This window comes from Apiospora phragmitis, assembly GCF_038363925.1.
Source record: "Apiospora phragmitis strain CBS 135458 chromosome Unknown utg000008l:1.0-3514335.0:1.0-3519231.0, whole genome shotgun sequence".
NCBI lineage: Eukaryota > Fungi > Ascomycota > Sordariomycetes > Amphisphaeriales > Apiosporaceae > Apiospora > Apiospora phragmitis.
The window spans coordinates 2,854,179-2,881,987 of NW_027117407.1; the positions used below are offsets into that span (position 1 = coordinate 2,854,179).

Below are 27,809 nucleotides of genomic sequence, written 5' to 3' on the forward strand. Positions count from 1 at the left end.
AAGCTGTGATGGGCTGAAGGGAAAGGTGAAGAGAAATGGAAAGATAAGTCACTGTTTGAAGATTCTGGAGATGTATTGTCGCGGCCTTGGTTTGCCTCGACCCGAAGCTGCCACTCTCTTTTTAGAACTCGCGTTGCCAACCGGAAGGTGCGAAACTGGACGAAGCCACATGGGACAGATTACCGGTCCAGTTGAGAGAGACCTGGATGAATTTAAGCCGGCAAGAAGGAGGTATTGGTTAAAAGAATGCGAGGCTGTCGTGATGGCGCTGTGGGAAAGGGCCGAACACTTGTCGTTCTTATACGCGGCTGCAACAATCTTTCTTCGGCGATGGCAACTCAAGCCTGATGTGTAAGACCCCAATGAGAATGCTCTGTCACATCATGGTAGGAGGAGACATTTATCTGAGCTCCCCTGTATTTGCACTCACCGTTATTCCCATGAGTAGCAAGATACGCTCCCTGATGGAAAAGGGGCGGCGACTGGACCAACTTCTTGGAGGCTGACTACGACTCCCAAACATGGCACAGAAGCAGTGAAGTCTTCCCCACCGATGCTTGTAACCAGGGCCAAGTGTCTGCAATGTACATTTGGCTAAGAACGTAAGAATATTAGTCGCATGAAAGCAGCCTCTTTGGCCTTCCGTCTCCTATTTTACCTCCAATACAGGTCACTTAGCCTATACCCCAACTGGGTCGACACAGTTTCGACAGCAAAAGGCATGGTACAGATCTTTCATTCAGAGATCCTGTTCTCTCACGACTTGTTTTCACATGGCTGTTCGGCTTCTCACCCAGTCCCGAATCCCATTCTCCAACTACATGTTGGAGCTCGTACTTGTCCCTGCAAGGGCACAAGGCGACCACAGCTCGCTTGAGTTGAATATCAAAAGGAGCGCTTCACTAAAGACTTGGACAAGAAAACCTTCCGAAGCTATTGAAATTTCATATCATTCATTATTTCTACAACAACTCATGAGCGGGCAGGCACATGCTGACCTACAATACGCATTCATGCCCATGAAAAAACGTTGACCCCTGAACGCCGCCCCTCTGAGAAAAGGCCACGCTATGCAAATCCCACATATAAAGCAGCCCAAAAACCACTGGCATCGTTGTTGGATTCCAAATCCAACCGCCACCGGAAGTTACCCAGTAGTAGAAGTATCCTTCCACCATCGGAGACCCTTCTCCTGTAAATCAGAAGAACACACTATGCTTCTTCTGGACCTTGTTCGTAGCCACGTCGCTAATGCCCCTCCTCCTCGACGGGCCAGCTTGCTGCTGCGGAGGGCCTCCGCCGCGACCAGCGTGACCATGCCACCAACTACTGAGCCCGCCATGCATGGAATTGTTATGCGGCGGCTCCGCACTCATGGGTCGCGGGGGCGGCTGCTGCGCCATACCGCCCGCCATGCCGTTGGGATGCAGCTGTTGCGAGTGCCGAGGCGGGACCTGCGGCCTTTGGGCGTCGATGTCCTGCCCCTGGACGCCGTACTCCCGCCGCAGCCGCTCCGTCTCCTGGGCGATTTCGGCTTCGCGACGGCGGCGCTCCTTGTCCTCCTCCTCGAGCATCTTCTTGATGCGCTTTTGCTCCGCCTGGTCGCGCTTCTCGCGCTCGCGCTCCTCCTGCTCCACCATGGCCTGCAGGCGCTTGGTCTCGGCATCAATCTCCGCCGTCTGCCGCCTCGCCGGGGGCGCCATGTTATTGGTGGTCGACGAGGACGCCGCGCCGGGTGGCCCACTGCCGAGACCGCCGCTCATGGTGTGTGCCGGGCTGGAAGAGGAGAGCGGCTTGGGGGATGACGAAGACGGGATGGGACGCGAGTTCTTCCGCCTGGCCGGAGGCGGGGCGCCCACGATATTGAAAGAGTCCCTGCTGGGGAACAGGTAGATGTCGCGGATGGTCTCAGCCCCCAACAGCAGCACCACCTCGAGTCCCTTGCGGTCCTCGACTTCCACTCTCCGCAAGTTGGGCTCGTATATGGTGAGACCGGGCTCTCGGCCCTGCTTGTACAACGCGATGGTGATATCCGGGTCTTTGCTCTTCTTACCTGCCATGGACGTCCCCGTCAGGTAGCACGTCATGTCCTTGGAGAACTTGCTATCGCGCTTCCACTTGAAGCAGACCTTGGGCGTCAGCTCACTGGCGACCGGATCGTTCTGCTGCCGGTCCAGCTGCGAGGCGGACGGCATGCGGAAGCTCTGCTGGGGCAGCTCAAAGTCCCACGACTCCTTCCCCGTCCAGGTGCTCTTCTCACCCCTCACGGCGACCTGCTGGTCGGGGTTGTATAGCTGGATGACGAATCCGTCTGGGATAAGCGGAACGGGGGGCGGCAGGACGCCATTCTGGGCGCGGATCTCGGCGGCGGACAGCGTGGGCTGCTGCCACTCAGGTTCGATGAGCACCTCGGCAAAGATGACGTCTTGGCTGAATGCATCGCCCGGGGCCAAGGCGAACTTGTTCTTGGACTCGGGCCGCTGTGGGTTGGGCCGCCTGAAAGTGTACTCGGGGGCTGGCTCGGAGCCGTTCTGGGTGAAGTAGACGACGGTCGAGAGCGGGTTCTCGGTCGAGAGCCGAGAGAAAAAGGTGGGCAAGTTTTCGTCGAGCATGGTTGGCTATCGGATACTGGGGTGGTTCTCCAGTCGGGAGTGAGCTGGCTGCTGCGGGAACGCTGGCTGGGGAGGAAAACCAACAGCAACACGAAGGTGGTAGTGATGGGTCTGGTCTAGGTACACTGGCGTTGCCGGAACGCTTGTGATTGTTGGACAGGACTCTCTTTACACCGAGAATGGTGACAGGTTTGAAACGAAAGAAGGTTATAATAGGAAGTCAATGACTCGAAGGTCAGGAGAACGAAAGCTTTGAAGCCTCAGGACTGGGCTGACGAATCTCGGGGGATTGGATCAGCGCAAGCAAGGCTGTGTCAAAAGATGGTGAAACTGCGCAGCTTTTGGTTCTGGGGCGCGCAGACGGCGGAAACTGATAGCTGGGTTTGGGATGATTACGACGACATGGCTTCAATCAACGGATTCGCATTCTATTGTAGTTGCAGGCTAGAACAAGAAGAAGAGGGATCTGTTAATAATTAATGTCAACCATTCTAGAAGCCTGCGCACGAGTGGGCTTGAAGGAGGGTGGGCGTGGTCGTTCCATGGTTCTGCTGTTTGCGGCGATCCGCTACCCGCTGACTTGCCATTTCCCGGGTAGGTTGGTGGGCTTGGTGGTGGGGGAGGAGCAGTTGGTGGGTGTGCTTTGGTGGGCTGTGTCTTGGAAAGGAAAGACCCTAAGCCAAGGCTTGAGGAATGTGCAGCTGCTGTCGTCACTCGATTCTGCAGCCGGTCCAAGTGCTGCCAAGTCTAAGCCACTCCTGACTCCATGCTGCTGCTGCACACTGATTGGCCGAGTCCAGCTCAGCTCTCAGAACAGGGCAGTGTTGTTTGCATATGTGCCTAATGTTTGCTGCAAGAACTTAATTAAGAACATGTTCGTCGTCTTTCGATTGCGACCGTCGGAACGCGCGGTCACTCCAGGATCGTGGGCTATCGAAAGTTGGGAATACTCTGAAATATTTCTCGATACATGAACTGCTTGCTGTCTTTGGGTTAAGAAATATCCCACTAGCAAAAGGATGCGGATGATGCGCATGTACGCATGTTGGTTGTTAGTCAGCTCCCCCATCATCTCCCGATTCGAACAACTCTCTTCGAGATGCCCGATCCCAATAGACTGGAACCTTCTGGCGAACCCTATTTTTGGCACCGCGTTGCCTTGTCACGGGGCTCAAATATCAGAGAGTGATCCAGATATGTTCCCCGGATTGGTGGCTGAGGAAACATGCTCTTTTCTTGGCTCGCTGTCGCAGGTCGAAACCGCTGTGGAGGAATCCCCTCTCCGCGTCTCAAACCTCACAGCCAAACTGCCAGGGTGAGGACATCACCAATCTGATCCGCCAACTTAATTGTCGATTGGGTTCAAAGTCGATACGAGACACCTGTTGCTCATTTGCTCATGCTCCCGCAGCTGTTTGAGGATTCGATTGGTTTGGATTATTGTACGTATGACTTACATCTTCCCATATTTCCGGCATCGCGCGGCCTTGCGATGCCTTCGTCAGGTCTCCCCTGGAAGATGTGTTTGTATACATGTGTGCAGCTCGACTTGTGTCTGAGTACCCATATGGTAAAGGTCACCAGTGAGGAAATACGACACCCCCAGCATCCCTCTACCTGGCACCAGGCCAGCCCAGACCAAGAGTTGAACCTTTGTCATCCCCTCTCATCCCCTCTCAACCCCTCTCCACATCTTCATGGTACAATATAAGAGTGTATATACAAGTTAGCGGAATAGAAACAGTGATACACTGTGCAGGTCTATTGCGCACAGTCCACCAAGCGTCGCCCAAATCGTCTTCTAGGTCCATGTCGTATTATCTAGATGTCAAGGATCCTGATCATTGTTGTCACCGAGACCCTGCCGGTGTTTGCGAATTGCTCGATTGGTTGGGGGCACCAGGAACCGGTGGTGCCTCGTCATCGTTTTGTTTGCGCTCATCTGCTCTCTTGATGCGCCCTATTTGCTGATTGACCCAGCTGTTAACACTCCGATATCTGGCTGGCCGGTCTTCACTAGTCGCCGTATAGACCGTCTCCCTATCTCCCGCTCTTCGGCTCATCCATGAGAATCGACTGGCGGCGGGCGGCGGTGGTTGCAGTGTCGCTGGCGGGGGCGGGGGCGGGGGCGGAGGCGGTTTGAGGGCGGATTCTGGGATGATGTCGCCGTCTCCGAAGCCCGAAGACAGCGAAGATAGGTCACTTGCACGATACGCCTGTCGTTGAGTCGGGTCGTACGCATCGGAAGGCTGACGTGCCAACTCGGACTGGTTGAAATAAGCGTCGGGCATTCGCGATCTCAGGGTTGAGTTGTATTCGCTCAATGCCAGAGCCTGGTTCTTGGTCAGGGTTGCGTATTCTTCCGCAGGGATCATCACTACGGATCCTGGTGCCATTGGCCGTTGCATCATGGTCTGCTGAGAGTGTACCGTGTTCGATCGCGCCAAGGACCCTGATATAGGCAGCATTGTCTTCTCGTCCCCGTAGTAGCCGGCATTTGCCATCGAGTTCATATCTCCCCGCTCGTTGTCTGGTGATTTACGGCCGCGGAACTTCCTCCAAAACTCGGGGCCGGAATCAGCTGGCTTCTTCAGGGTACGATAAATAATCCAAGAAACGAAGCACACCAGTATGAACGCTCCTAAAAAAGTGGTCAGCCAACCTCACTCGCTAGACTGGGCGCAACTGCTTGTCATACCTATGGATCCAGCGGCAACCAGGACGTGCTCCCCTGTCTCGTCCAGACCATTGTTGCTCTGGTTTCTATGGGGTCGTTGATCAGGATGGTCGTAATTTCTGTCCTGGTCACCGGTGACTTGAGGCATAGCGGTTGCTGACGTTGCCGTAGTAGGCTGGTCAATACCCTTGCGCGGTTGGCTTGTAATAGCATCCAGTGGCGTCGTGGTCATCATTGGGACGGAGATCCATGTGGTCTTGGTCGCAATCTGCTCTCTGTTAGCGATCCAGTTCTTTTAGTCTCGAGTAACCGTGCGATTTACTCACGGCCGTGCTTAGGACTACACTCGTGACGTCCACGTTGGATGGTCGCATTGTCGATGCTATAACCGGGGCTGTGGTGGTGTGGGTGTTCGTCGCGCTGACTGGCGGGCCAACCTTTGAAATCGTTTCTGTTGGCTGGATGGTAGGATCCGATAGCCACAATGAACTGGCAGGCTTCTTCTTGTTTTTGTTGGGTGGTGTTTTGCCACTATCTGATGATCCATTGCTTGACGAATCGTCCTGGTATACTTCCAGATGCCGACTAGAGTCCTGGTCGTAGTATTTTTCATCGCCGCGTGTTTGTATGGAATCGTAGTTGGCGCTGATGACCTGAGCAGCGCCTTCTTCAATCGGTGGCAAGTCGTTCAACCACCTCCTCAGAAGCTGTGCTTTCTCGTTGAGTGGTGCCATTTCTTCGCAAGTGGGCATCTCTTTTCCCAATTCAGCAGCCTCCGTCACAGCGCGTGATAAATCGCTCTTCAACTTCAATACATCGCCGGGGAAGGGAAAACGAGTGAGAACAGAGTACGACTGTGTACGTCTATAGTGTAAGAAAATTAACAGGAGCCAAGCCAGTAACAAGAAGAATCGAATAAAAACCCAAGACTAGGGGCAATGAACCGAAAAATCAAAAGGCCTGCCTTGAGAAACGAGGGAATGGAAGGGTTGAAGTGGAAAAGTGAGAAGTGAAGAAGAGAGTGTGTAGTATGTAGGTGGTGTGGGAGAGTGTGCCTCAGATGCGTAAATCATGGGCTATGGAGACGGGCTACTCTTGGGACTACGACTCAAAAGCATAAAAATGGCCCTGCGCGAGATCCCTCAAGGGGGGTACGAGGGAGTACTGCGAGGCGGAGGAGGCAACGGGTCTTGCTCGTTCACGGCCGTGCACACCAATCCACTTTATTGCGTGTACTGCAAAGGGTCCGTCCGATGCGACTGCTACCGAGAGCATAGTGTCCTAGCTTAAGGAGTGCTCGTCGTCTGTCACTGCGAGAGCCGGGTCATCCTTCTCGTGCGTATCCGGGTCAAGGGCTGCGAGCGCACCGTAACAAAGAAGGAACCCTGGACAGGCGTGGATGTGTAGTCATGGCAGCCATGCAAGAGGCTGATGAAATGGCCAATCAAACTGTAAAAGTTGCCTCCGAAGGCCGTGGCATCTCTTGGCATCTCAATTTTGTGCTGGATCCCGACTTCCAAGCAATGCAGTGTGCGTGCCGTTCAGCGCAAGGTGGTAACTGGCTCATCTTGCGATTGGTCCGAGAGAGGGTGGTTTGCGATATGGGGGACATTTCCAGACGGTTTCCAGGGGCCGTTGTTACTGTCACAGTTGCGTCGCTTAGTGGTGATGGTTCACCGTTTGGCAGGCTGGCAGGCCTGGCAGCTTTCACGCTTTGCTTTGCGCGCGCTGGCTTGCCTGTTCTGAAGTAACCTGCGACATCATGGTCAAGGATGCCGCGTCTCAGCAGGGGTCCGTGGCGGGGCGGCAGGTTTCAAATGCCATCTGAACGGGCCCTCCAGATTCCGGTGGGCGAAGACCCAAATGCACAGGCAGCCAGATTTCTGGCCAGACGACTAGCCAGCCAGCCAGACAGCCATAGTCCTCGTTTGCACATCGACAACTCGACTCTGTGCTGACTCTTCGACTCTCGTAGCGATGAACTGAATGATAAAACATCACCACTATACCGGGTTTTCCTATGTCCGCAGCCCGGACCCGGCCTGGACCCGTCTCATGGAAGCACTGTGACGTGATGATGCGAAAACAAGCATGGCAATGCAAGCATTGGGAAGGGATGATGGTCAGCGTCTGGTGATCCTGAACATTCGGCTGGTTTCGCCTGCGGCAAGTGGCGGTTGATTGATGCAAAGAAACCTCAGATATGTGGAGGCAAGACCTGATCTCATTGTTTATGGGTTATGGAGAATGATCCTTTCGGGGACAAGTCTTGATTCCAAGCCGTAGCCAGGCCGGAGGAAATTGATGAATCTCTGATCTGAATTCCACCAGCCAGGAGGACTACCTGTGTCTTGTATGCGTCTGTACATCATGGCGAGAGACCCGTAGTGAAGTCCTAACTCGTTCAAGCCGACATCAATGAGCTTTCAATTGGTTGCCTACCCAATGGACGCCTCGGGCTGCTTCAATGTTTGATCTTCCTTCCTCACAAAAACAACCGGGCCAAAGTGTATTGATCCTTCCCTCACTCTGGCGGCACAGCCACTTGGCACCTGCCCAGGTAAATCGATAGCGATAGCGGACCACCCCCGCAAACTACTTCAGTAGGTACATGTAGGTATGTAACAGGCATGTAGATTACCGAGCAACCTGGCAATCTGGCAATATGTATATCGATGGCAGGTGATCTCATTACCTAATAAATGTGATATCGTGCAAAGCTTCTTTCTTTTCTTCCCTTCTATCGACGAACCCAGACCCTACCGTGTTGAAACGTTTCAATATATTATATTCTTCTCAAGTTAATTATTGGCCTGCTGCTGTCATCAGCTGTGGCTTGTGCTTCAACGTTGTTTCTGAGAATCGCTTACAGTTCCCTCGTCTCGCCGTTCAGACTTTCTGCTTTCCCAGCCATGCCAATCAAGGTCACGGCCCTTACGGAAGCCGACATACCTGGTGCCGTGAAGGCCATCCAGTACGTGTGGAATCCCATTTTACTGCGTGCGATCCTAAAACCCCATCTGCGCACACGGAGACGGACCGTGGCCAGTCAGTCGGCATCCGATCGTGGCTAACAGCAATTGTTCCAAGGGAAGCATTCGCAGACGACCCTTACAACAATTGGGTGTTTGATAAAGCCAATGTAGGTCTCTTGCTGTGTTTGTTTTTGCCCAGCGTGGCCTGTTGCCTGCCGTTCATCGGGAAATCCGACTTGGCCTGTCTGTTTCCAGATGTTCCATGCCAAGCCAGCAATCCCGTTTCACGTTGTGGATCCCTTGCAGATCTGAAAATCTAGGAAGAGCCGCACAGCCAAGTGATTGCAGAAAACAAGAGAACGAATCTATCTGCTACTTACGCTCTGTCGCCCATGAGCTTGGCGGCAGAACAAGGTTAAATTGCAAAATTCACACAGCGGGATCACCCCTTGCTCTACCAGCTTTTTGCGCTCTAGATTTTGACAAATACCTTCAGCAACAATCAGCATGCCACAGTACTGCGGACGCTAACATTCATTCGCAAAGTTCAACGCCCAACGTAATGCTGCGTCCCTGGGAATTCGGTGTCGATGGGGTATGCGCAATGGCATCTTCCATGTAGCCAAGGAAGAGGGCAGTGATCAAGTCCTCGGCGTCGCTTGTTGGCTCAGACCCCAGAAAGCGGACAAGTCCAGGAGTTGGAATGATTGGCTCGAAGATTGGAAGCTATGGCTGAACCAGGTCTCCATGAACCTATCCTATGGTCGCGGCGGTCTTATTGTCAAGGTGCGTCTTGGATTCCTTGTCGTTTCGTTTCCGTTATTCGCAGATCACGGGGCGCGGCATTTCGAGCATCCCGGAGTACCGAAATACCTTTCGGCCTCCGCAAGCCCTTCCGCTTCAGTGGCAAGACAAGAGTTGTAGTTCTTGTGGATACATATCTCTAACCCCCTTGGAAGCCCCCTCCTTACCTAACTCGATTAGGCCCCTCTCTTGTCCGGCTGAAACCCCCGGTGATCGCAATTGACAATAAGCGCTTCCACTCCTACTGATTATTACCATATGCAGCGGTATTACATCTGGAAGGAAGCCCAAGCCCAAGCGCAGTCATCCGTATGGACCGATCGCCGTGGATACTACTTTCTCAACATCATGGTTGTCGTACCCGAGGCCCAAGGCAAGGGAGTCGGCCGGCAGATGATGAAGGCAGTCACAGACCAAGCCGACGCCGAAGGCATGAAGTGCTACCTTGAGTCGAGCCGCGATAAGCCAAACATGCAGATTTACGGCCGGTTCGGCTTTCGTTTCGCGAAAGAGCTCGAGTGTGACGATGATGGCACTGCAATCAAGCTGTTCGCCATGGTCAGAGAGCCCGACGCCAGCCCGCAAGACAATTAAGTCACGCCAGTGCCATCTGAACATTCGGCGCATAATGGTAGCTCCCGTCACCAACTATTTAGCCGTTGGCCGAAGCGCCTGCCATGGTTATGACAACGGCCGCTGCTCATGGGAGGTAATGAGGGTGACCACTGAGATTGAGGTGGTGTTGAAGGTAAAGCGGTAAAGCGTTGGGCACCTTGAAACACCTACTCCATTCATGGGTAGACCTTTGGCGGCAGCCTCACTTAGTAGATCTATAATAAATATGAATCTCACAGACCATCCGGTACACACCCGTCCGAACCCCTTTCCCCCTCAAATAGACTCTGGCTTAGTTATAGTTATAGGGCCGTCTTCTAGCAGATCTGAAGTAACAAGGATATCACTGTGATGAAATTGTATGTGACCGCTGCCTACGCCTCTCTCGTTCCTTCTAAGTTGATGACTCCTAGTATTGAACATAGGTGAAGGCAAGGCGACATACCCTGTCTCAACTAATACATCGGTGTATCGTCTAGCAGTTGAGAAGTTGAGCGATAATGATTCCTCATCAATATTAAATGCAGATGAGAAGCTTTGTTTCGTTATCTCTGTCATGTCTATAGTAACTGTGATTGTCAGATATAAAATATTTGATACACATTGTGAATTCTCAAGTATCGCCGTGCCAGTACTGAAAATGCTCAGATATCATGCATACTGTACCTAGATATTATGGTCTTATTCAGACACTCAAAGTCTATGAAGATATGAAAATTAATCTCAGACTCCTATATCCTACGTGTCAACACGACTACGCCCCAGGGGTCTTTTCTCGCTCCCAGGCGGTCTCATCCTGTGTTATACCCCCTCCTCTCCCCCGATGTTGTTATTGTTATTGGGGGGACGGGAAGGATAATAGGGATCGAACCAATATGCGCATGTGCCCACCATACTTTCATCTTCCTAGTAACATGATATCAAGAATTCAGTAAGTTCTTTACCTGTATTAATATACACATGTCTTACCCTGAATGTTTATACCGCAAAGAATTCAGAGTCTAGTTCTTCTTTGTATATTGTCCTTAGATTTATGGAAAAGTCCATATTCATTTGGTGAGTTTCAAGCTCTGCCTTTCCGACATACCATCAATACACAATAGAGCAGTCACGTAATTGCAGATTTTACACGTCACAATAGCATAATTGGTCTCAGCTTTATACCGGGATATGGCCAACGGTAGCAGATCCGGATGTCAAGCTAATCCGCAGAGGAAGATATTTAACAAATACTATACTCGGGGAAATCATCAGCATGGTTGGACCAGGAAAGGAACCCGAGATTGAACATGGACCAATGTTACTGTATCCAAATACCCCATTTTCCCACAAAACATGATTATCGCGAATAACTTGCCAACGGATAGGATGTGCCGTCTGAAGATGTCTCGAGTACCCCATTTATTTAATACACACGAGGAGTCTTGATATATCTACGTGAGCTATTCAAATCCATGATACTCGTTCTTTTCCAATATCTTGTGGGAATTGAAAGTCAATAGAACAGGGTTATGGACATAAAACTATATACTGTGGATAGAACAATACTGTAAATAACTAATAGGGGTGCCCCTGATTAGCATTTTATAATACACGACAAGCATGGTAATAACAGCAAAGTTTATGGAAGATTTCTTTGGGAGCCTTTTGTTTCCGCTGGACTGACTTGGAAAGACAAGAAGAACAAGAAAACGTGTATCCATAACTTGACGAACTAAAATTATCCTGACGGGTTCTATTCAATCGATTGTGTTTTAGGTAGAAAGTGCAAGTCGCAGAGTGGCACCCTTCTTGGCCTACTAGATCAGCTTGCCACTTGTCAATAGACTGCATTCGTCTGACACAGCAGAGTTCGTGGCTGAGTTACGAGGGCAACGTTCAGCAACGAACTGGTATTGAGCCCCAAAACACGTGGGCCTGATAGCATCGAGGGTTGACGAAGGATCAACAATGATTGGCTAATGAGCATTCTATCACATTCTGCTGTTGGTGCGTTCCTGGAGGCAGAGGCTGCCATTGCCACACAGGTGCTGCTCAACCAAGTAGATGCCATCGTACCGTCCGAGGCGATTGCTGCTTCCGTGCTTACGCGGTCGGGCCTAGAGGAGGACGAAGAGTCCAGTGGCGAGAGGACCGTCATCAGCTTCATGGACGAGAATCTCCGCCACAGACCAGCTGTGCCAAGGTCTCGGTCGCTACTGGAAGTTCTTCGGGCTGCACGACTTCATCTGGCAGTGCAAGAATACGGCATCAGCTTCGCAAACGAAATCGTGGCTGAGTTTCAACTCAATCCATCCAAACCTACCAATGTAATACGCCAAGAGATATGCCAACGGGAGAACGACAACAGCTTCTGATGGCATCGTAGATCACGATGCCGCTTGGGGCGCATTTATTGTAGAATACGGTCTAGCTGAAACGCCCTCCATACAACATATCATGTTATTTGGGGTCAGAGAAACTGCATCAGATCCCCCAGGCTGAGACCTGCGAGGAATGCTACGGGCTATTTCATCATTCCCACTGGTGGCGTTGGTCCCCCCGCCACGGAGCTTTCCCTCTACGGCGGGCTTCGAGGTGCAAACGAGCCGACCCACATCGTCTTCCTCGAGTGGTTGACACCCGATGATGATGTTCTCCAGCTGAAACCAGATCCAGGCACCAGGGCCAGCGGACGGCTGGGGACGAGCATACCCAGAAGAATGCCGGGCTCACTGGGTGTACCGAGAGTACCGTCGCGACCCGTGCCGATGCGGATATATCATATGGGACGGACGTAGGCTGGCGGCGATCGACCTCTTCCAGGAATTATGGAACAATCTATTTCGTTTGTGCGGTGCGGCCCGGGAGCAGCAAGAGGCCGTGCAACGACGGGCCGGCGTATATGGGTTATGGGAAAGGAGGGAGTGGATCGGGAAGAGCTGCGGTTGTGGCTGCTGGAGCTGGGCCGATGAAGGAAATAAAGCGAGGTACCCTGGGTAGATGCAGTAGAGGGAAGTCATCCGAGATAGATGTCTGAGCCGGGCGGCCTGTACACTCTTGCGCCTGAATGTTCGCTCAGTCGACATGCATGCCTACCATGCTCAGATCTTGATTCTGTAGCCACTGTCAATGGTCATGTTAGTCGCCGACTCATCCGCGCCAGAACTTGGCGAACCTTTGTTCATCCACGTCTAGAACCCACTATATGTTGCTAATAACTCTTGTATTTGTCAAGTACCGGACCGCCGGGTCGGTCGTCCCTCGGCGTGCTATGGCAGGTACAGTGTGTTGTACGTACATGATATCATGTGCGGAGCTGCAGTACGGCGGCAATCGGGGTTACATCCGCAAGCCTCCATTAGGCGTTTCTTTTGGTCCTGTATACATATGTAATCGTGTACACAACGCCAGATCAAGTCCAACCACTACGATCTGGATGCTCCATCGCTTAAACCCAGATTGCTACGTCATGTGCAGCAGCCCCAAAATATCGACACACGTGGGCCCGGACCATGATTCCCATAATTCAATTCGCATCACGTCAAATTAATGCACACGGGCAGATACCAAGCCAATGAGCTTCTGTGATGATGTCGAGGGTGAGGTATGCAAGCCCTCGGCGCACACCGACTTCATCCGAGGCTCGGAACTTTTCAGCTGCGGTTCCGTACTATCCGGCGTATGACTTGACGACTGAGATGCGGTATGTGTAAGTACACAACCCGAGCTTCTGACATCAAATTTGTAGACTGTACTGATCGTCACTTTGATCTTATGAACCCCCGGAAGGCTTAATCTAGTAAGTAGTCGATGCGGGAGCTCTTGGTCCAGAGCCTCGACCAACTTAGCGAGAAACAACTTGCACCCGTCAAGCCGCCCGCCTCGTGGCCGGCTGCAGCAGAGTCTGTGTCTCTGGGCTAGACTAGGCCAAGGCGCCTACAGTTAGCGTCCGTCCGTCCTGAGCTCGCTAGTGGCTGAAGGAATAGGCGCGTGCTTGAGTCAAGAGTTGCACTGCGAGTAGTCTAACACTTAAGATAAAGAGCGATTATATAGGGATTATAATAGACACGAGATGGCCCTGTATAGTATAGGATGTGAAGGGGAGCTAAAGCCCGCCGTTGCCAGCTTGATCAAACAAATCTCCTACACAACGACAAGCCGCGAAACGAGGATAGCCATGGTCATGGTATTATTTATAGAGCACCTAGTTTTCGTCAAGGTATGACGGAACCTTAGGCTTTCCGTTACGTGGAGCGTCAAGCTGAAGAAGTGGTCTCCGCGACTTAACTTTGGGATTATCCATCACCTGCATCTAGCATATCACGTTTGCTTCGGGTGTTGTTTGGTTCTCCTATTGAGGGTATCGTATTAACTTGACCACGAGTTGAACTGGTCGAAATGAGCTGCAATTAGAAAGTGCATCCGGCGATCCGTCCAATGTGCGGCAGCCAAGAGCCCAGTCCGCTGTACTCCGTAGTTGCGTTCCTTTAGCGGGAACGTGCCCCACTGAAAAGTTGAACGGACACCAAGGCCCATGCCTAGCAGCCCAGGATGCACCTATCGTGAAGCTCCTGTGCAGGGCGGGCCAGGGCATGCTCGTTTCCGTCACAGCAAAACTCGGGGGAATGGAGCAAAATAATATTTTTCCGGTGTGTTCAGGAATGGGTGAAGGGAGGGGGAGTGTGGGAGGAGGAGCAGGACACGCACGTATGGACTTATCTATGTGGCCAGCATTTGAGGACAGCAGACAGAGAGTGAGGGAGTAGGCATTGAATTGATTGATAGCGGGATTGTGCCAGTAAAACATCCATAGGGCCCCCAACATCCATAGTACACAATTTTCTTCCTTTTTTCCCTGGCAAGTTTCTTATCAATCCAATTGTAGTCAGACCTAGTCAGACCCGTTCTTCCAGCCTTTTGGTTTTGGGATCCCAGGCACCAGGGCCGTCCCAGCTCAGCTCGAGCTACGTTGAAACTACGTCTTCACTGTTTCCCTTTTTTCCAAGTCTCCAGCCCAAAAGTCCACTTTTGCCTGGTTTTGGCCCACTTCGTCGCAAAGTCGCTCATCATTTTCATTGACTCAGCAGCTCGCCCTTATTATAGAATTATTTCTTCTGACCTAAGAAACTCCCCAATTTCTCGTTCACGAAAAGCGTATTCTACTCAAGAATCCTCTCGACATTCTTCAAGTCGCTCAAACTCGGCCAATTGGTGTCATGGCTTCGACCTCGAGGGCTCTGACCCGACTTGCTGACCCCCAGCTTGGTCTCAGGGCTGCACAGCGACAGCTCTCTGCTGTTCCCGCAGTCGCATCAATCGCTAGGCTGTCGACGTCATCTACGCGCAGAAGCCTCCTGCTCGCCTCCAACCTCACATCCAAGACCCGACCTACGCTGAGCTTATCGCGACAAGCCCGACGTGCCTATGCTGATGCCGCTCCCGCCAAGAAGCCTCGCAAATTCCGCTACTTTCGCTGGGCATGGCGCTTGACCTACCTCTACGTCCTCGGATCCATTGGTTATGTCATCTACGATGGCTACAGCTCTCGTCACCCCGATATTCAGTTCCAGCCCGACCCTAGCAAGAAGAACTTGGTCGTTCTCGGTAAGTTGGCAAACTACCCTTCCGATTGACCCAATTGGGCTCGGCCTTCTCGGTTCAGGTACATGTGAGCACAGGATCTTGGTACTGACGTGTGTCACGGGATAAAGGTACCGGCTGGGGCTCCGTCGCGCTCTTGAAGAAGCTCGATACGGAAAACTACAATGTTATTGTGGTGTCGCCGCGCAACTACTTCCTCTTCACCCCTCTCCTGCCATCATGCACGACCGGTAACATCGAGCACCGCTCCATCATGGAGCCCGTCCGCCAGATCCTCCGCTCCAAGAAGGCTTCTGCCATGTACTACGAAGCCGAATGCACCCACATCGACGCTGAACGTAAGGTAATTAAGATTTCCGACAACAGCGACATCAAGGGTGATGTCAACATGACCGAAGTCCCCTACGATATGTTGGTCGTTGGTGTCGGTGCCGAGAACGCTACCTTTGGCATTCCCGGTGTCCGTGAAAACAGCTGTTTCCTGAAGGAGATTAAAGATGCCCAGGCTATCCGTACCAAGATCATGGACTGCGTCGAGACCGCCGGTTTCAAGAACCAGAAGCCCGAAGAGGTCTCCCGTCTCATGCACATGGTCGTCGTCGGTGGTGGTCCCACTGGTGTCGAGTTTGCTGGCGAGCTTCGCGACTTCTTCGATGAGGACATCAAGAAGCTGGTCCCCCAGATTGCCGATAGCTTCAAGGTCACTCTCGTGGAGGCACTGCCAAATGTGCTGCCCATGTTCAGCAAGCAGCTGATCGATTACACCGAGAGCACCTTCAAGGAGGAGCACATCGAGATCATGACCAAGACCATGGTCAAGAACGTCACGGACAAGTACATTGAGGCCGAGATCACCCGCCCCGATGGCAAGAAGGAATTGACCAGGATCCCCTACGGTCTGCTCGTATGGGCTACTGGTAACGCTCTCCGACCTTTGGTCAAGGATCTCATGAGCCAAATTCCGGCACAGAAGGACTCCCGACGTGGTCTCGCTGTCAACGAATACCTTGTCGTACAGGGCGCCCGTGATATCTGGGCCGTTGGAGACTGTGCCGTTGCCGGATACGCACCCACCGCCCAAGTTGCTTCCCAGGAAGGCGCATTCCTTGCCCGCCTCTTCAACAACATGGCAAAGACTGAGGCTCTCGAGGCCAAGGTCCACGAGCTGAGCTCGACCCTGAACGTACAGCCTGGCAACTCTGCTCAGATCGTCCAGGAGATTGAGTCAACGGAGCGCCAACTCCGCCGCATCAAGGACATCAAGCCCTTCCACTACTCGCACCAAGGCAGTCTGGCTTATATCGGCAGCGAAAAGGCCGTTGCTGATGTTGCCTGGTTGAACGGCAACATTGCCTCTGGTGGCAAGTTGACATACCTGTTCTGGAGAAGTGCTTACCTGAGCATGTGCTTCAGCAGTGAGTAACCCCATTCTATCTACCTTTTATCACGACATGTTGCTGACACCTTTCATAGCCCGAAACCGTGTCCTGGTCGCTCTGGACTGGATCAAGGCCAAGGTCTATGGCCGTGATGTCTCGCGAGAGTAAGCGTGACTCTCCAATCGATTGACACAAAAAGCGCCGTTTTTCTTTACTACTACACGCGAGGGTCAAGGTCGCGCTTGATACCATTCCCACGGGTTCCTCTGTTTGCAAGGAGTTAAGGAGGGGAACCAAATAGACACCGAATACTAGACGGTTGGAAATAAAGCGCAAACCTGGGAGGGTGTAAGATATTACAGCCGAGTCGAGACCTAAGAAAGAATCTAGAAGGCCCTCCTTTTGTCTGGGCCACCTTACGAACAGAATTTTACTTATTAATGCTACGTATGAATGAAGACCCAATCCATGAAGCTGCCATGATCCCGTTTCAGGCTCCTAAGTTGCCCTCATAACAGCGGGCCATTCAGTTATCTAAATTGCGTAGACTACATCATTGGACACATACAGTACCTTACTAGGCCTATGGTGGCCTATAGCATCATGCCCATCGTACCTAAAGTGCCCGTTGGTGAAGCTGGATTTGCTGCTGAACTCATCATGTTGCAGTGGTAACCACCCCCGAACTCTTGGCCTGCATGACACTACTGTATGCAAGATGTCCGCCTCCTCCGCATGCAGAATGCGGGCGGGGGGAACCTCGGTCGGCTCAACTGTTAAACCTACATGTATGTACATATAACTTCAGACGGGATCGCATTGAAAGTGAGGGATCACATTATCCTTCATCATTCGTGTGCTCTAGTTTTTGATAAGTGGCAATCAAGATTGCAGGCTTGATATATCTGATGAAGCGCCTTGAACGTCATACCAGCCTATCCATGTAGGATTGCCAGTCGCATCATCAGCATCTTGCTTTGCGGTATCACCATCACTTACAGTTCTACGAGAGAGCATCACACCCGAAAGGCTCATAATTGTTCATTATGGCAGCAAACAAACCAGCCTATTCCACCACGGTCGATACCCTCGTCCCCGGGGATCCGCGCGTCCAGCATCTCGACGCCGAGATTGGGCCCTACACCTACCATTACATGCTGGCGACGCCGCCGGGGCCCGACGCCCCGCGCGCCACCATCCTGCTCGTCCACGGCTGGCCGGACCTCGGCATGGCCTGGCGCTACCAAGTGCCCTACCTGGCGAAGACGCTGCGGTGCCGCGTCATCGCGCCCGACATGCTCGGCTACGGCCGCACGTCGGCGCCCGCCGACCCCGCCGCCTACACGCTGCGCAACATCGCGGCGCAGATGCGCGCCCTGGTCGCGCACGTGCTGGGCCCCGACGGCGGCAGGCAGGAGCCCGTCATCCTCGGCGGTCACGACTGGGGCGGCGCCGCCGTCTGGCGCGTCGCCATGTGGTGTCCGGACCTGGTGCGCGCCGTGTTTAGTTTGAACGTGCCCTTCGCGCCGCCGCTGCGCCGCCTCGTCGAGGGCGAGGAGCTCGTCGAGCGCGTGCCGAGCTTTCGCTACCAGCTGCAGCTGGCGTCGCCCGAGGCCGAGCGCATCGTGGACGCGAGCCCCGCGCGGCTCCGCGCGTTCATCAACGCTATCTACGGCGGCTCCGTCGCCTCCGCCTCCGAAGCTGGTGGCACCGGCCGGCCCAAGTTCGCGTTCAGCACGCAGACGGGCGTTGTCGAGAGCGCGCTCGACGCCGGGGTCGGGCCTGCGTCCCTCATGAGCCCCGACATGGTCGACTTTTACGTCCGCGAGTATAGCCGCCACGGACTCCACGGGCCGACGAACTGGTACCGGACCCGGCGGCTCAACTTCGAGGACGAGCTGCCGCGCTTCGTCCCGCAGGGGGGGGATTCGAATTCCCCGAAGAAGGAATGGCGGTTTAAGTGTCCGGCCATGGTCGTCATGGCCGAGAAGGATATCACGCTGCCGCCTGCGCTGGCGGATGGCACGGAGAAATGGTTCGAGGGTCCCGGCGGGCTGCGCAAGGAGGTCGTCAAGGGTGTAGGGCATTGGGGCATGTGGCAGGACCCGGAGACGGTGAATGGGTACATTGGGAGCTTCGTCGAGGATGTGCTGGGGGGTAGGCTCAAGGAGAAGCTATGAGAAAAGGGGTAGGTATAGCGGTGGGGCGGCTATCGAGGAGGTTTTCTTGTAAGCATAGGGGCGGCGTGGTGCCACCATATGCAGAGGCTATTGATACACTATTTCTCCGAATATCATCATCGCTTTTTGACCACATGGCAGGATGTTTCGCCTGCCGTGAGAACCAAGTTTGTTGTATCATAAGTTCAAACGAGGTCTCACCTAGGGTATGTCCACCGCGCACTATATATACAGAGGAAGATTTTGATCTTCTTCATACGATTGAGACTTATGTCTACTTCTTCTGGACCATTCTCGTCAAGTAATAGCCCGGACGAACAGTTTTGAACATGACCGACCACCCTTTGGTCGTTAAGTTAACACATGACCCCTCACTGCTAAAATGGTAACACTGGGGTTACGGAACAATTCGAAGATTGTGATTCCACAATTCGATTCTCAAGGGAAAAAAGGAGGACGGGTGAAGTTCGCACTCGTATCGGAGGTTTGTGGGAACCGTCCCGACGCGATAAGAGGAAGTCGATCTGATGAACAGGTGCTGGGCCAGATCGCACAGCTAGTGTTTTGTTTACTTGATGCACCACTCCTTATAGGAGTCTGGTAGGGAGGCGCAATGTCGCGATGCATTGGACTGGGCAGTGGACTGGGCCCCCCCCCCGAAATTACCGTTGAGACCGCCCCGGCCCGCAACAAAAAGCACACACCTGGCGATACAAAGCCGTTCAGCTAACCTAAAGTCTCCCCTCCACATCCATTCGTCTGGCGCATTGCGGAAGTTGTGGTGGCTGATGCTGATAAGTGCTGCATCTTCGGACGAGCCGCCATTCAAGTCAGTAAGAAGAACTTTAATATGCTGCTATAACCTTGCTTCCCAAGTCCCGACTGAAGCTATATGAGGTTGGTGGTAAGGTTAAATATGGTCCATCCCAGACTGCTAGTGCTCCAAATCATTTGAAGTGTGGATCTGACGACGACAACACCAGACAATAAATCTTCAGCTTTTAGATGCATAGCTCCTGCCCGTGCGGTCTTGATGCGTTGTCTGTCTGTTGTCTGATGCAAGGACGTTCGTTCAACTGATAAAACACAGACTGCCAAGGAGTTGCGTCGCATGCCAATCTGCCTGATCGGTTGGCCGTTGGTGGCACATAGTGAGTAAGTGAAAAACAGGTCTCTGGTCGGGTTGTTGAAACTTGCGGCACACCATCAGTCAGCGAATGACTGGCCCAAAAGTGCTAGTCAGGGGTCTCGTTGGAAAGTGGCTGGTCTTGGTGGCATTGCATTGGTCGCTGGTATGACGACGACCAACCTTTTTCGTTTCGGTCCAAGCTGGCGGCGGGCAGAGCGTTGCGCGTGGCCAGGCGGAATGCGGAATGCGGAATGCAGGCAATCGATAAATCAATTGCAAGATGGCTCATCAATGGACAGCAGCAGCAAGCATCAATTGGAAGGCTGTGCGTGCGTCTGCGTACCGACGTACGAGCATGTTTGTGCTACTGAACCGGATAATTGCTGAAGTCGATTGATGAATTAATTTGATGCCAAGAGCGCAATCCTGCGGCTGCAGGCCCTTCATCGTGACTGGCTGAACCCAGAAGGCTGTGCAGCGTTGAAAGGCCATCGGGGACTGTGAGGCTTCTGTAGGTACTTTGTCTGGCCTCTAGCAGGTACCTAGCTCCGCCGCTGCTTACCTAGGTGCCCCCCCGTAGCGCCCCCGTAGCAGCTGTGCCGTGCAGCATGTACTCCAACACGAGCCTACCTGACCTCCAGTCTTCTTCCGCCTACCTTGCTCGTGTCCCGACCCTTGATCCATCCTGCCAAATGCGTGCCATGAAAGAGAGAGAGAAGAGCAAGTACCAACCATCCCCGGCATTGTACTGTTGTGTATGGGTTTGATGTTTTACGCTTTCTCATTTACTACCTGTTTCGTCTTTTGAAGACTCCCTCCATTTTTTCCCGACTCTCCCTCGAAACGTCGACGACGGATTAGTTTATCCTCCAAAAAGTAGACTGCGAATGCCGCTGTCTGCTTCTCTTTTAATTCAATCCAGCATTGATTGCGCGCCGTATTGCTCCTAATTTCCGCCACGTCCCCCTACCGAGACAACTTAATTTTCGAGCCATTCGTTACCTATTAGACACGACACGAGCATTCCGTATGCGGTCCACCGCGCCTTTCTCCCCCCCCCTCCCCCTAACCTGACGACTTCCATTCCTTTGACCGCCCCATCCGGCATTGTCGCGACTCGGTCATGTCTGGAAGAGCGCCTCCTGGGGGCTTGTCCGGCTCAAGGAACGACAACCATGACCTGCTGCTCGATCTGGACGACCAGCCCGCCTACGGAGGAGGGCAGCCGCCGCCGATGAACGATGACGAACTCTTGCGCGCCTACGAACACGATCATGATGCCTCCCGGCCCTCCGTCTCGTACGATGATTTCATCGGCGGCAGCGAAACAACACACCCTTCTGCCAAGAACCCCCCGCTAGGCGCCCCTGCAGGACAGCGACCACCCTACATCAGTGACGCGGACCGACAATACAGCCAGACGTCGGGCTTGAATCATTACGCGCGGTATGCCGACGATCTCGACGACTATCCGGACGACGGCCAGTCCTACTATCAGCACGGAGGGGGGCAGGATGAAATGAACCGCAATAACGCGAGGAATCGTAATAGCATCCTCAGCTTAGGCGGTGGAATCTTGGGAAAGGCCAAGAACATGATGGGCATGGGCCAGGGCTACTCCGAAATGGACCTGCCGCTGACGGAACCAGGCGGACGGCCGAGGCAAGATTCGGTAGCCGTGCCGCCGCCGAAGCAGGGCAAAAAGTTTGACCTGAAGAACTTCAAGTTTGGATTTGGGGGAGGGAAGCCAGATCCTGCGACAATGGGACCCCGAATCATCCACCTCAACAACCCGCCCGAGAATGCCTTGCCTAAATACGCCGACAATCATGTCTCGACGGCCAAATACAACGTCATAACCTTTCTCCCTAAGTTCCTTTTTGAGCAATTTTCAAAATTCGCCAACGTCTTCTTCTTGTTCACGGCTGCGCTCCAGCAAATTCCCGGGCTCTCGCCGACGAACCGGTATACGACTATTGGTCCTTTGATTGTGGTGTTGCTGGTATCGGCGGGTAAGGAGATGGTGGAAGACTATAGGAGAAAGCAGGCGGACAGTGCGCTCAACAATTCCAAAGCCAGGATACTGCGCGGCTCGACATTTGAGGACACAAAATGGATCAACGTGGCTGTAGGCGATATCGTGCGTGTTGAGTCGGAGGAGCCGTTCCTGCCGATTTGGTGATTCTTGCCAGTTCCGAACCCGAAGGACTCTGCTACATCGAAACCGCCAACTTGGACGGAGAGACGAACCTGAAGATCAAACAGGCCCTGCCGGAGACTTCCACCCTGGTCAGCCCTTCAGAGCTTAGTAGGCTTGGAGGCCGAATTCGATCCGAACAACCAAACAGCAGTCTGTACACATACGAGGCGACCTTGACCATGCAGGCAGGCGGCGGGGAGAAGGAACTGCCCCTGACTCCAGAGCAGCTGTTACTACGTGGTGCTACCTTGCGAAATACTCCTTGGGTTCACGGTATCGTGGTGTTCACAGGCCACGAAACGAAGCTTATGCGCAACGCCACGGCGACCCCCATCAAGCGTACAAAGGTCGAGCGCCAGCTCAACAAGCTGGTCCTGGCACTCGTCGGTATCCTGCTTGTCCTCAGCATCATCTGTACCATTGGTGAGCTTATCTGGCGGTCCACGCGAGCCGACCAGATCCCATATCTCCAATTGGACCACTTAAATGGTGCTGGCGTTGTAGTCCAGACCATCCTCAAAGATCTCGTCACATACTGGGTTCTGTTCTCAGCTCTGGTGCCCATCTCTTTGTTCGTTACGGTTGAAATGGTTAAATATTGGCATGGTATTCTGATCAATGACGATTTGGACATCTACCACGAACCGACCAACACGCCGGCAAATTGCCGAACGTCAAGTCTTGTCGAAGAGTTGGGTATGGTGGGCTTTGTTTTCTCTGACAAGACTGGCACCCTGACCTGCAATATGATGGAGTTCAAACAATTGACCATTGGTGGCATTCAGTATGCCGAAGACGTACCGGAGGATCGGCGAGCAACATTCCAAGATGGAGTAGAGGTGGGAATCCATGACTTCAAGCGCCTTGCGGAGAATCTGAAGTCCCACGAGTCCTCCGTTGCCATCCACCACTTCTTGGCCTTGCTCGCGACATGCCACACCGTCATCCCTGAGCGTGATGAGTCCAAGGGCGGTAAGATCAAGTATCAGGCCGCGTCCCCCGACGAGGGTGCTCTGGTGCAGGGTGCGGTGACTATGGGTTACACCTTTGTGGCTCGCAAGCCTAGGGCTGTGATTATTGAGGTCGAAGGCAAGGAATATGAATACGAGCTTCTGGCTGTGTGCGAATTCAACTCGACGAGAAAGCGAATGTCTGCCATCTATCGGTGCCCCGATGGGAAGATCCGCTGTTACTGCAAGGGCGCTGACACTGTCATCTTGGAACGGCTAAACGACAACAACCCCCATGTGGATACTACTCTTTTGCATCTCGAGGAATACGCCGCCGAAGGTCTCCGCACGCTGTGTTTGGCCATGCGCGAGATTCCCCAAACCGAATTTCAGGAGTGGTATGCCGTCTTTGACAAGGCCCAGACGACAGTCGGCGGAAACCGCGCTGAGGAGTTGGAAAAGGCGGCCGAATTGATTGAACGCGAGTTTTACCTCTTGGGGGCTACTGCTATTGAAGACCGGCTCCAGGATGGCGTTCCCGAAACGATTCACACCCTGCAACAGGCGAATATCAAGGTATGGGTGCTGACAGGAGACCGGCAAGAGACTGCTATCAACATTGGCATGAGCTCCAAGCTGTTGAGCGAGGACATGACACTGTTGATTGTGAACGAAGAGTCTGCTTCCATGACCCGCGACAACATCCAGAAAAAGCTCGAAGCCATCCGGAACAATGCCGAAGGCGCTATCGAGATGGACACGCTGGCACTCGTCATCGATGGAAAGTCGCTTACCTACGCGCTTGAGAAGGATATGGAGAAGACGTTTTTTGATTTGGCTGTCATGTGCAAAGCCGTTATATGTTGCCGTGTTTCCCCGCTGCAGAAGGCTTTGGTGGTCAAGATGGTCAAGAAGTTCTCCCCGAAATCCTCCTGGCTATTGGCGACGGAGCCAATGACGTCTCTATGATCCAGGCCGCCCACATTGGTGTCGGTATCAGCGGTCTCGAAGGTCTCCAGGCTGCGCGAAGTGCCGATCTCTCGATTGCGCAATTCAGATATCTGCGTAAGCTGACTCTCGTACACGGCGCTTGGAGTTACCAGCGTGTGAGCAAGACTATCCTGTTCTCTTTCTACAAGAACATCACCTTGTACATGACACAGTTCTGGGTAAGTGTAACGCAACGCAGTTGCTCTTCCTTTTTGTTTCATGCTAACGGCCGTAGTACACGTTCCAAAACGTCTTTTCGGTGCGGTCATCTACGAATCATGGACTCTCTCTTTCTACAACGTCTTCTACACAGTTCTACCCCCGCTTGTGCTTGGTATCCTTGACCAATTCATTTCGGCGCGTCTCCTGGACCGCTACCCACAGCTTTACAGCATCGGCCAACAGAACCAATTTTTCACTCTCAAGGTGTTCTCGCAGTGGATCCTTAGCGCCATGTACCATTCCCTCATCCTCTACGGCGGCTCTGAACTCATCTGGTACGGCGACATCTCCCTCGGCGATGGGACTACTGCCGGACACTGGGTGTGGGGTACCGCTCTCTACGGCGCTGTGCTGGCCACTGTTCTTGGCAAGGCCGCGCTGGTGACCAACAACTGGACAAAGTACCACATCCTGGCCATCCCGGGAAGTATGGCCTTCTGGTACGTCTTCATTGCCGTCTACGGTACCGTGGCGCCCATGCTGCACTTTTCGACCGAGTACGATGGACTCGTGCCAAAGCTCTTCACGTCGCCGGTTTTCTGGCTCCAGACGGTGGTGCTGGCGGTTCTGTGTCTGCTCCGCGACTTCGCATGGAAGTACGCCAAGCGCATGTATCGCCCGCAGACCTATCATCACATCCAGGAGATCCAGAAGTACAACATTCAGGATTACAGACCAAGGTACGTTTCCTCCTTCCGTTCTCGCCAATTACCCGGTTACACCACGTGCCTTCTGGCTTCCACTTTCTCCACACATCCCGTGTGCTTCTTCTTCCTCCCCTCTCATCTCCTTTTTCTCATGTCTCCGACAATACTAACGCAGTAGTACAGAATGGAACAATTTCAAAAAGCCATTCGCAAAGTGCGCCAAGTCCAGCGCATGCGCAAACAGCGTGGCTACGCTTTTAGCGCGGCGGACGAAAGTCAAACGCGCGTTATCAACGCGTACGACACTACAAAGGGCCGTGGAAGGTATGGCGAGATGCCCACGCAGAATAGGTAGCAGCAGCAGCAGTTAGCTAGCTTGGGTTTATAGGGGGATGACAGATTATTGATGTATGACTTGTTTTTATTTTGATCTTGTTTACTGCTCCCACCATTCCCACTCGTTTCCGATGGGGGTTTCGGGGTCTGGGTTCACCCTCCCACGGGTGCTTTCAAAGACACAGAACAGATCAGTTTGGTTTGGCTCGCCCTGCGCATTCAGCGAGAAATTACGGGAACCGGAGCTTAAGAAGGAGAAGAGAAAGATGAAGAAGACGAAGAGAAGAAAAGATATTGACATATTACTTACTACTGAGCGTGCCTTTCCCCTGATTTGGGCGGCTAAACGAAGTCTGGGCGTGGTAGCTGCCCACCTGAATGCATTCTTCATGTTGGATGGTCTCGCGTACCATCGGAGTCGATCGCCGTGGAGGTATTGTCTCTCGCATGCGCGCATACGCCGAGACTTGACCATTCTCAATACCCGCATATATGTGTTCACGTACCAGGCTGTAGATGGCATGGAGTACTAAAAGTTTATTTACGCCTTCATGAGCGCGGATTCGAATCAGCCTACCATCAAGCCATGCTTCCAAGTCCTATGTAAGCGAGGAAGGTTCCTACGGGACCGGCCGAGGTGGTGCGATAATAAAACTCGGCCCCATCACGCCCACGGGGTCTTATATCTGAACGGCCGCAATTGACCAACTAATATCTCACACTGGTTCTTAGACCGCCGATCGAGTCTGACCGACTTGACTTGACTGGCCTGGCATTGTCTGACTTGACTGATCTGATCGATCGGCTGGTTACTCAGTCATGGTAAGTGCGAGTGGCAGAGTGGAGGGTGAATTAGAAGAATCAGCCGGAACCCCTGAATATCAGCTTTGGTAGGGGAGATGCACCAAAACGAGTACGTAGGGGTTCCCTAGAAATTCTCCTTCGAAATTCTTAGAACTGCATACACCTTTAGACGTCGTATACGATATCTATTATACGCTTTTTAATCATAACGTACCTTATAAGTAAATTAAATATATAAGTAAATTAAACACTTCTTAAGACTTAGTATAACTAAGTATAAATTAATTTTATTATAACGTATTTAATATTTTAAAATTAATCGGAATCTTTATCTCTAGATATTTCTATATTATTTTAATAGGTACGAGTATTATGTTTAAGCTTTTCGTAGATTTTATAGCGTTATAAGCGCGTCTTAAACGTTTTTATACGACTACTCTTTTAACGCGATTCGTTTTATAACTATTTATTAACGTTCTTTTAAAACTCTAGGTCTTTTTTAGCTTATATATAAAGTGATCTTTTATTTTATAGCCGTTTTTTTTATACGGCGGCGCCGGTTAAGTATTTTATTCGCCTTTCGTAATATAGTTATTTTATTTTTTAATAAAGCGAGCCGGTATATAACCTGCGTTATATTTTTCGTAATTTAATTAAGCTTAATTAAAATTAGTATTAAAGAGTTATTTTAATATTATGCGATTCGATTTTTAATATACTCGGTTTAAAATTAAGCTTTAATTAAATTATTTAAGGTTTTTAATTTTTAGGGTATAAATAAGCCGGAAGAGGTCGCCGGAGGCGTCGGCGTACGTAGCTTTATATTTAATTATAAAATAATATATTCCGGGTCGTATAATATAAGTCCCGCCCTTCGAAAACCTCCTTAAATATTTAAAACAGTGAAAATCGCTTGGAACGCTTTTAAAAACGTTAGTAAGAAGTCTTCCTTTAAGATATAAGTAAGATACGCTCGTATAAAACGCTCGATTTCTTTCTCGTATAACCTTTTTAATATACGAAAACAGCCGATATTAAAAAGTTAGAGCTTATATAATAAATAAAAAAGTATATAAAGTATAATAATCGAGTTTTTTTATAATAAAGCTCGAAAGTTATTAAATAATAGCTCTTATAGCCATTAAAGATTAATAAGTAATAAATATTTTTTATACGAGACTTTATATACTTATTAAAATATCGAATTTAGTCCTCTTTTTTTGTTTATAATCTAGCCGTTTTTAATAATTATAATTATTTAATCCTTTAATAATAAATTGTTTTCGTATTAGAAAAAGAGGTGCGTTTTCTCGATAAATATAATATACGGAGGGATAGCGTAACCGTACGATCCGACGCCCTAGTGTAACGAACGCTATCTAGGTTTTAAGAGAAACTTAGTAAAACGTACTAAGGTTTATGTTTAATAATACGAAAAAGTATTTAAACGTGTGATAAAAGTCCGCTTTTATCGATATAATATATAATAATTATAAAAATAAAAGTAATTAAAGTGCGTAAATTTAAAAATATTTATAATAATTTTATTAAAAATATTTATTTTATTAATAAATTAAATTAATATTTAAATTAATTATTAAAATAAAGAATGTTTATATAAAATATACAAGGAATTATTCGTTATTATATATTTAATCTCTTCTTTATTAATCTTTATTAAATCTTAAGGATTTCGTAGCTTTCGC

At 51.4% G+C, this 27,809-nt stretch overlaps 8 protein-coding genes across 8 annotated transcripts; 6 read left to right on the forward strand and 2 right to left on the reverse strand.

Annotated features, from left to right (window-relative positions):
* Window positions 1-1,199: 1,199 nt before the first annotated feature.
* PG994_009314 (uncharacterized protein) lies at window positions 1,200-2,612 on the reverse strand (the record flags this gene model as incomplete). Its single annotated transcript, XM_066860723.1, has 1 exon — window positions 1,200-2,612. One exon carries the CDS (start codon window positions 2,610-2,612, stop codon window positions 1,200-1,202), a length of 1,413 nt encoding a protein of 470 aa, XP_066714312.1.
* A 1,850-nt stretch (window positions 2,613-4,462) lies between these two features.
* Window positions 4,463-6,023, reverse strand: PG994_009315 (uncharacterized protein; the record flags this gene model as incomplete). The annotated part of the gene is made up of 3 exons (XM_066860724.1): window positions 4,463-5,253; window positions 5,311-5,557; window positions 5,616-6,023. The coding sequence occupies 3 exons, from the start codon at window positions 6,021-6,023 to the stop codon at window positions 4,463-4,465; spliced, it is 1,446 nt and encodes a 481-aa protein (XP_066714313.1).
* Window positions 6,024-8,201: 2,178 nt separating this feature from the next.
* Window positions 8,202-9,662, forward strand: PG994_009316 (N-acetyltransferase; the record flags this gene model as incomplete). Its single annotated transcript, XM_066860725.1, has 4 exons — window positions 8,202-8,263; window positions 8,380-8,431; window positions 8,811-9,050; window positions 9,333-9,662. 4 exons carry the CDS (start codon window positions 8,202-8,204, stop codon window positions 9,660-9,662), a joined length of 684 nt encoding a protein of 227 aa, XP_066714314.1.
* Window positions 9,663-11,644: 1,982 nt separating this feature from the next.
* PG994_009317 (uncharacterized protein) lies at window positions 11,645-12,040 on the forward strand (the record flags this gene model as incomplete). Its single annotated transcript, XM_066860726.1, has 1 exon — window positions 11,645-12,040. One exon carries the CDS (start codon window positions 11,645-11,647, stop codon window positions 12,038-12,040), a length of 396 nt encoding a protein of 131 aa, XP_066714315.1.
* A 1,199-nt stretch (window positions 12,041-13,239) lies between these two features.
* On the forward strand, window positions 13,240-13,586 carry PG994_009318 (uncharacterized protein; the record flags this gene model as incomplete). The annotated part of the gene is made up of 2 exons (XM_066860727.1): window positions 13,240-13,344; window positions 13,473-13,586. 2 exons carry the CDS (start codon window positions 13,240-13,242, stop codon window positions 13,584-13,586), a joined length of 219 nt encoding a protein of 72 aa, XP_066714316.1.
* A 1,295-nt stretch (window positions 13,587-14,881) lies between these two features.
* Window positions 14,882-16,813, forward strand: PG994_009319 (Alternative nadh-dehydrogenase; the record flags this gene model as incomplete). The annotated part of the gene is made up of 3 exons (XM_066860728.1): window positions 14,882-15,269; window positions 15,377-16,681; window positions 16,740-16,813. 3 exons carry the CDS (start codon window positions 14,882-14,884, stop codon window positions 16,811-16,813), a joined length of 1,767 nt encoding a protein of 588 aa, XP_066714317.1.
* An 878-nt stretch (window positions 16,814-17,691) lies between these two features.
* On the forward strand, window positions 17,692-18,825 carry PG994_009320 (uncharacterized protein; the record flags this gene model as incomplete). The annotated part of the gene is made up of 1 exon (XM_066860729.1): window positions 17,692-18,825. One exon carries the CDS (start codon window positions 17,692-17,694, stop codon window positions 18,823-18,825), a length of 1,134 nt encoding a protein of 377 aa, XP_066714318.1.
* Window positions 18,826-21,077: 2,252 nt separating this feature from the next.
* Window positions 21,078-25,318, forward strand: PG994_009321 (phospholipid-translocating P-type ATPase; the record flags this gene model as incomplete). Its single annotated transcript, XM_066860730.1, is given in 6 exon segments — window positions 21,078-22,117; window positions 22,147-23,972; window positions 23,990-24,273; window positions 24,330-24,428; window positions 24,479-24,996; window positions 25,147-25,318. The coding sequence occupies 6 exon segments, from the start codon at window positions 21,078-21,080 to the stop codon at window positions 25,316-25,318; spliced, it is 3,939 nt and encodes a 1,312-aa protein (XP_066714319.1).
* Between the last annotated feature and the right edge of the window lie 2,491 nt (window positions 25,319-27,809).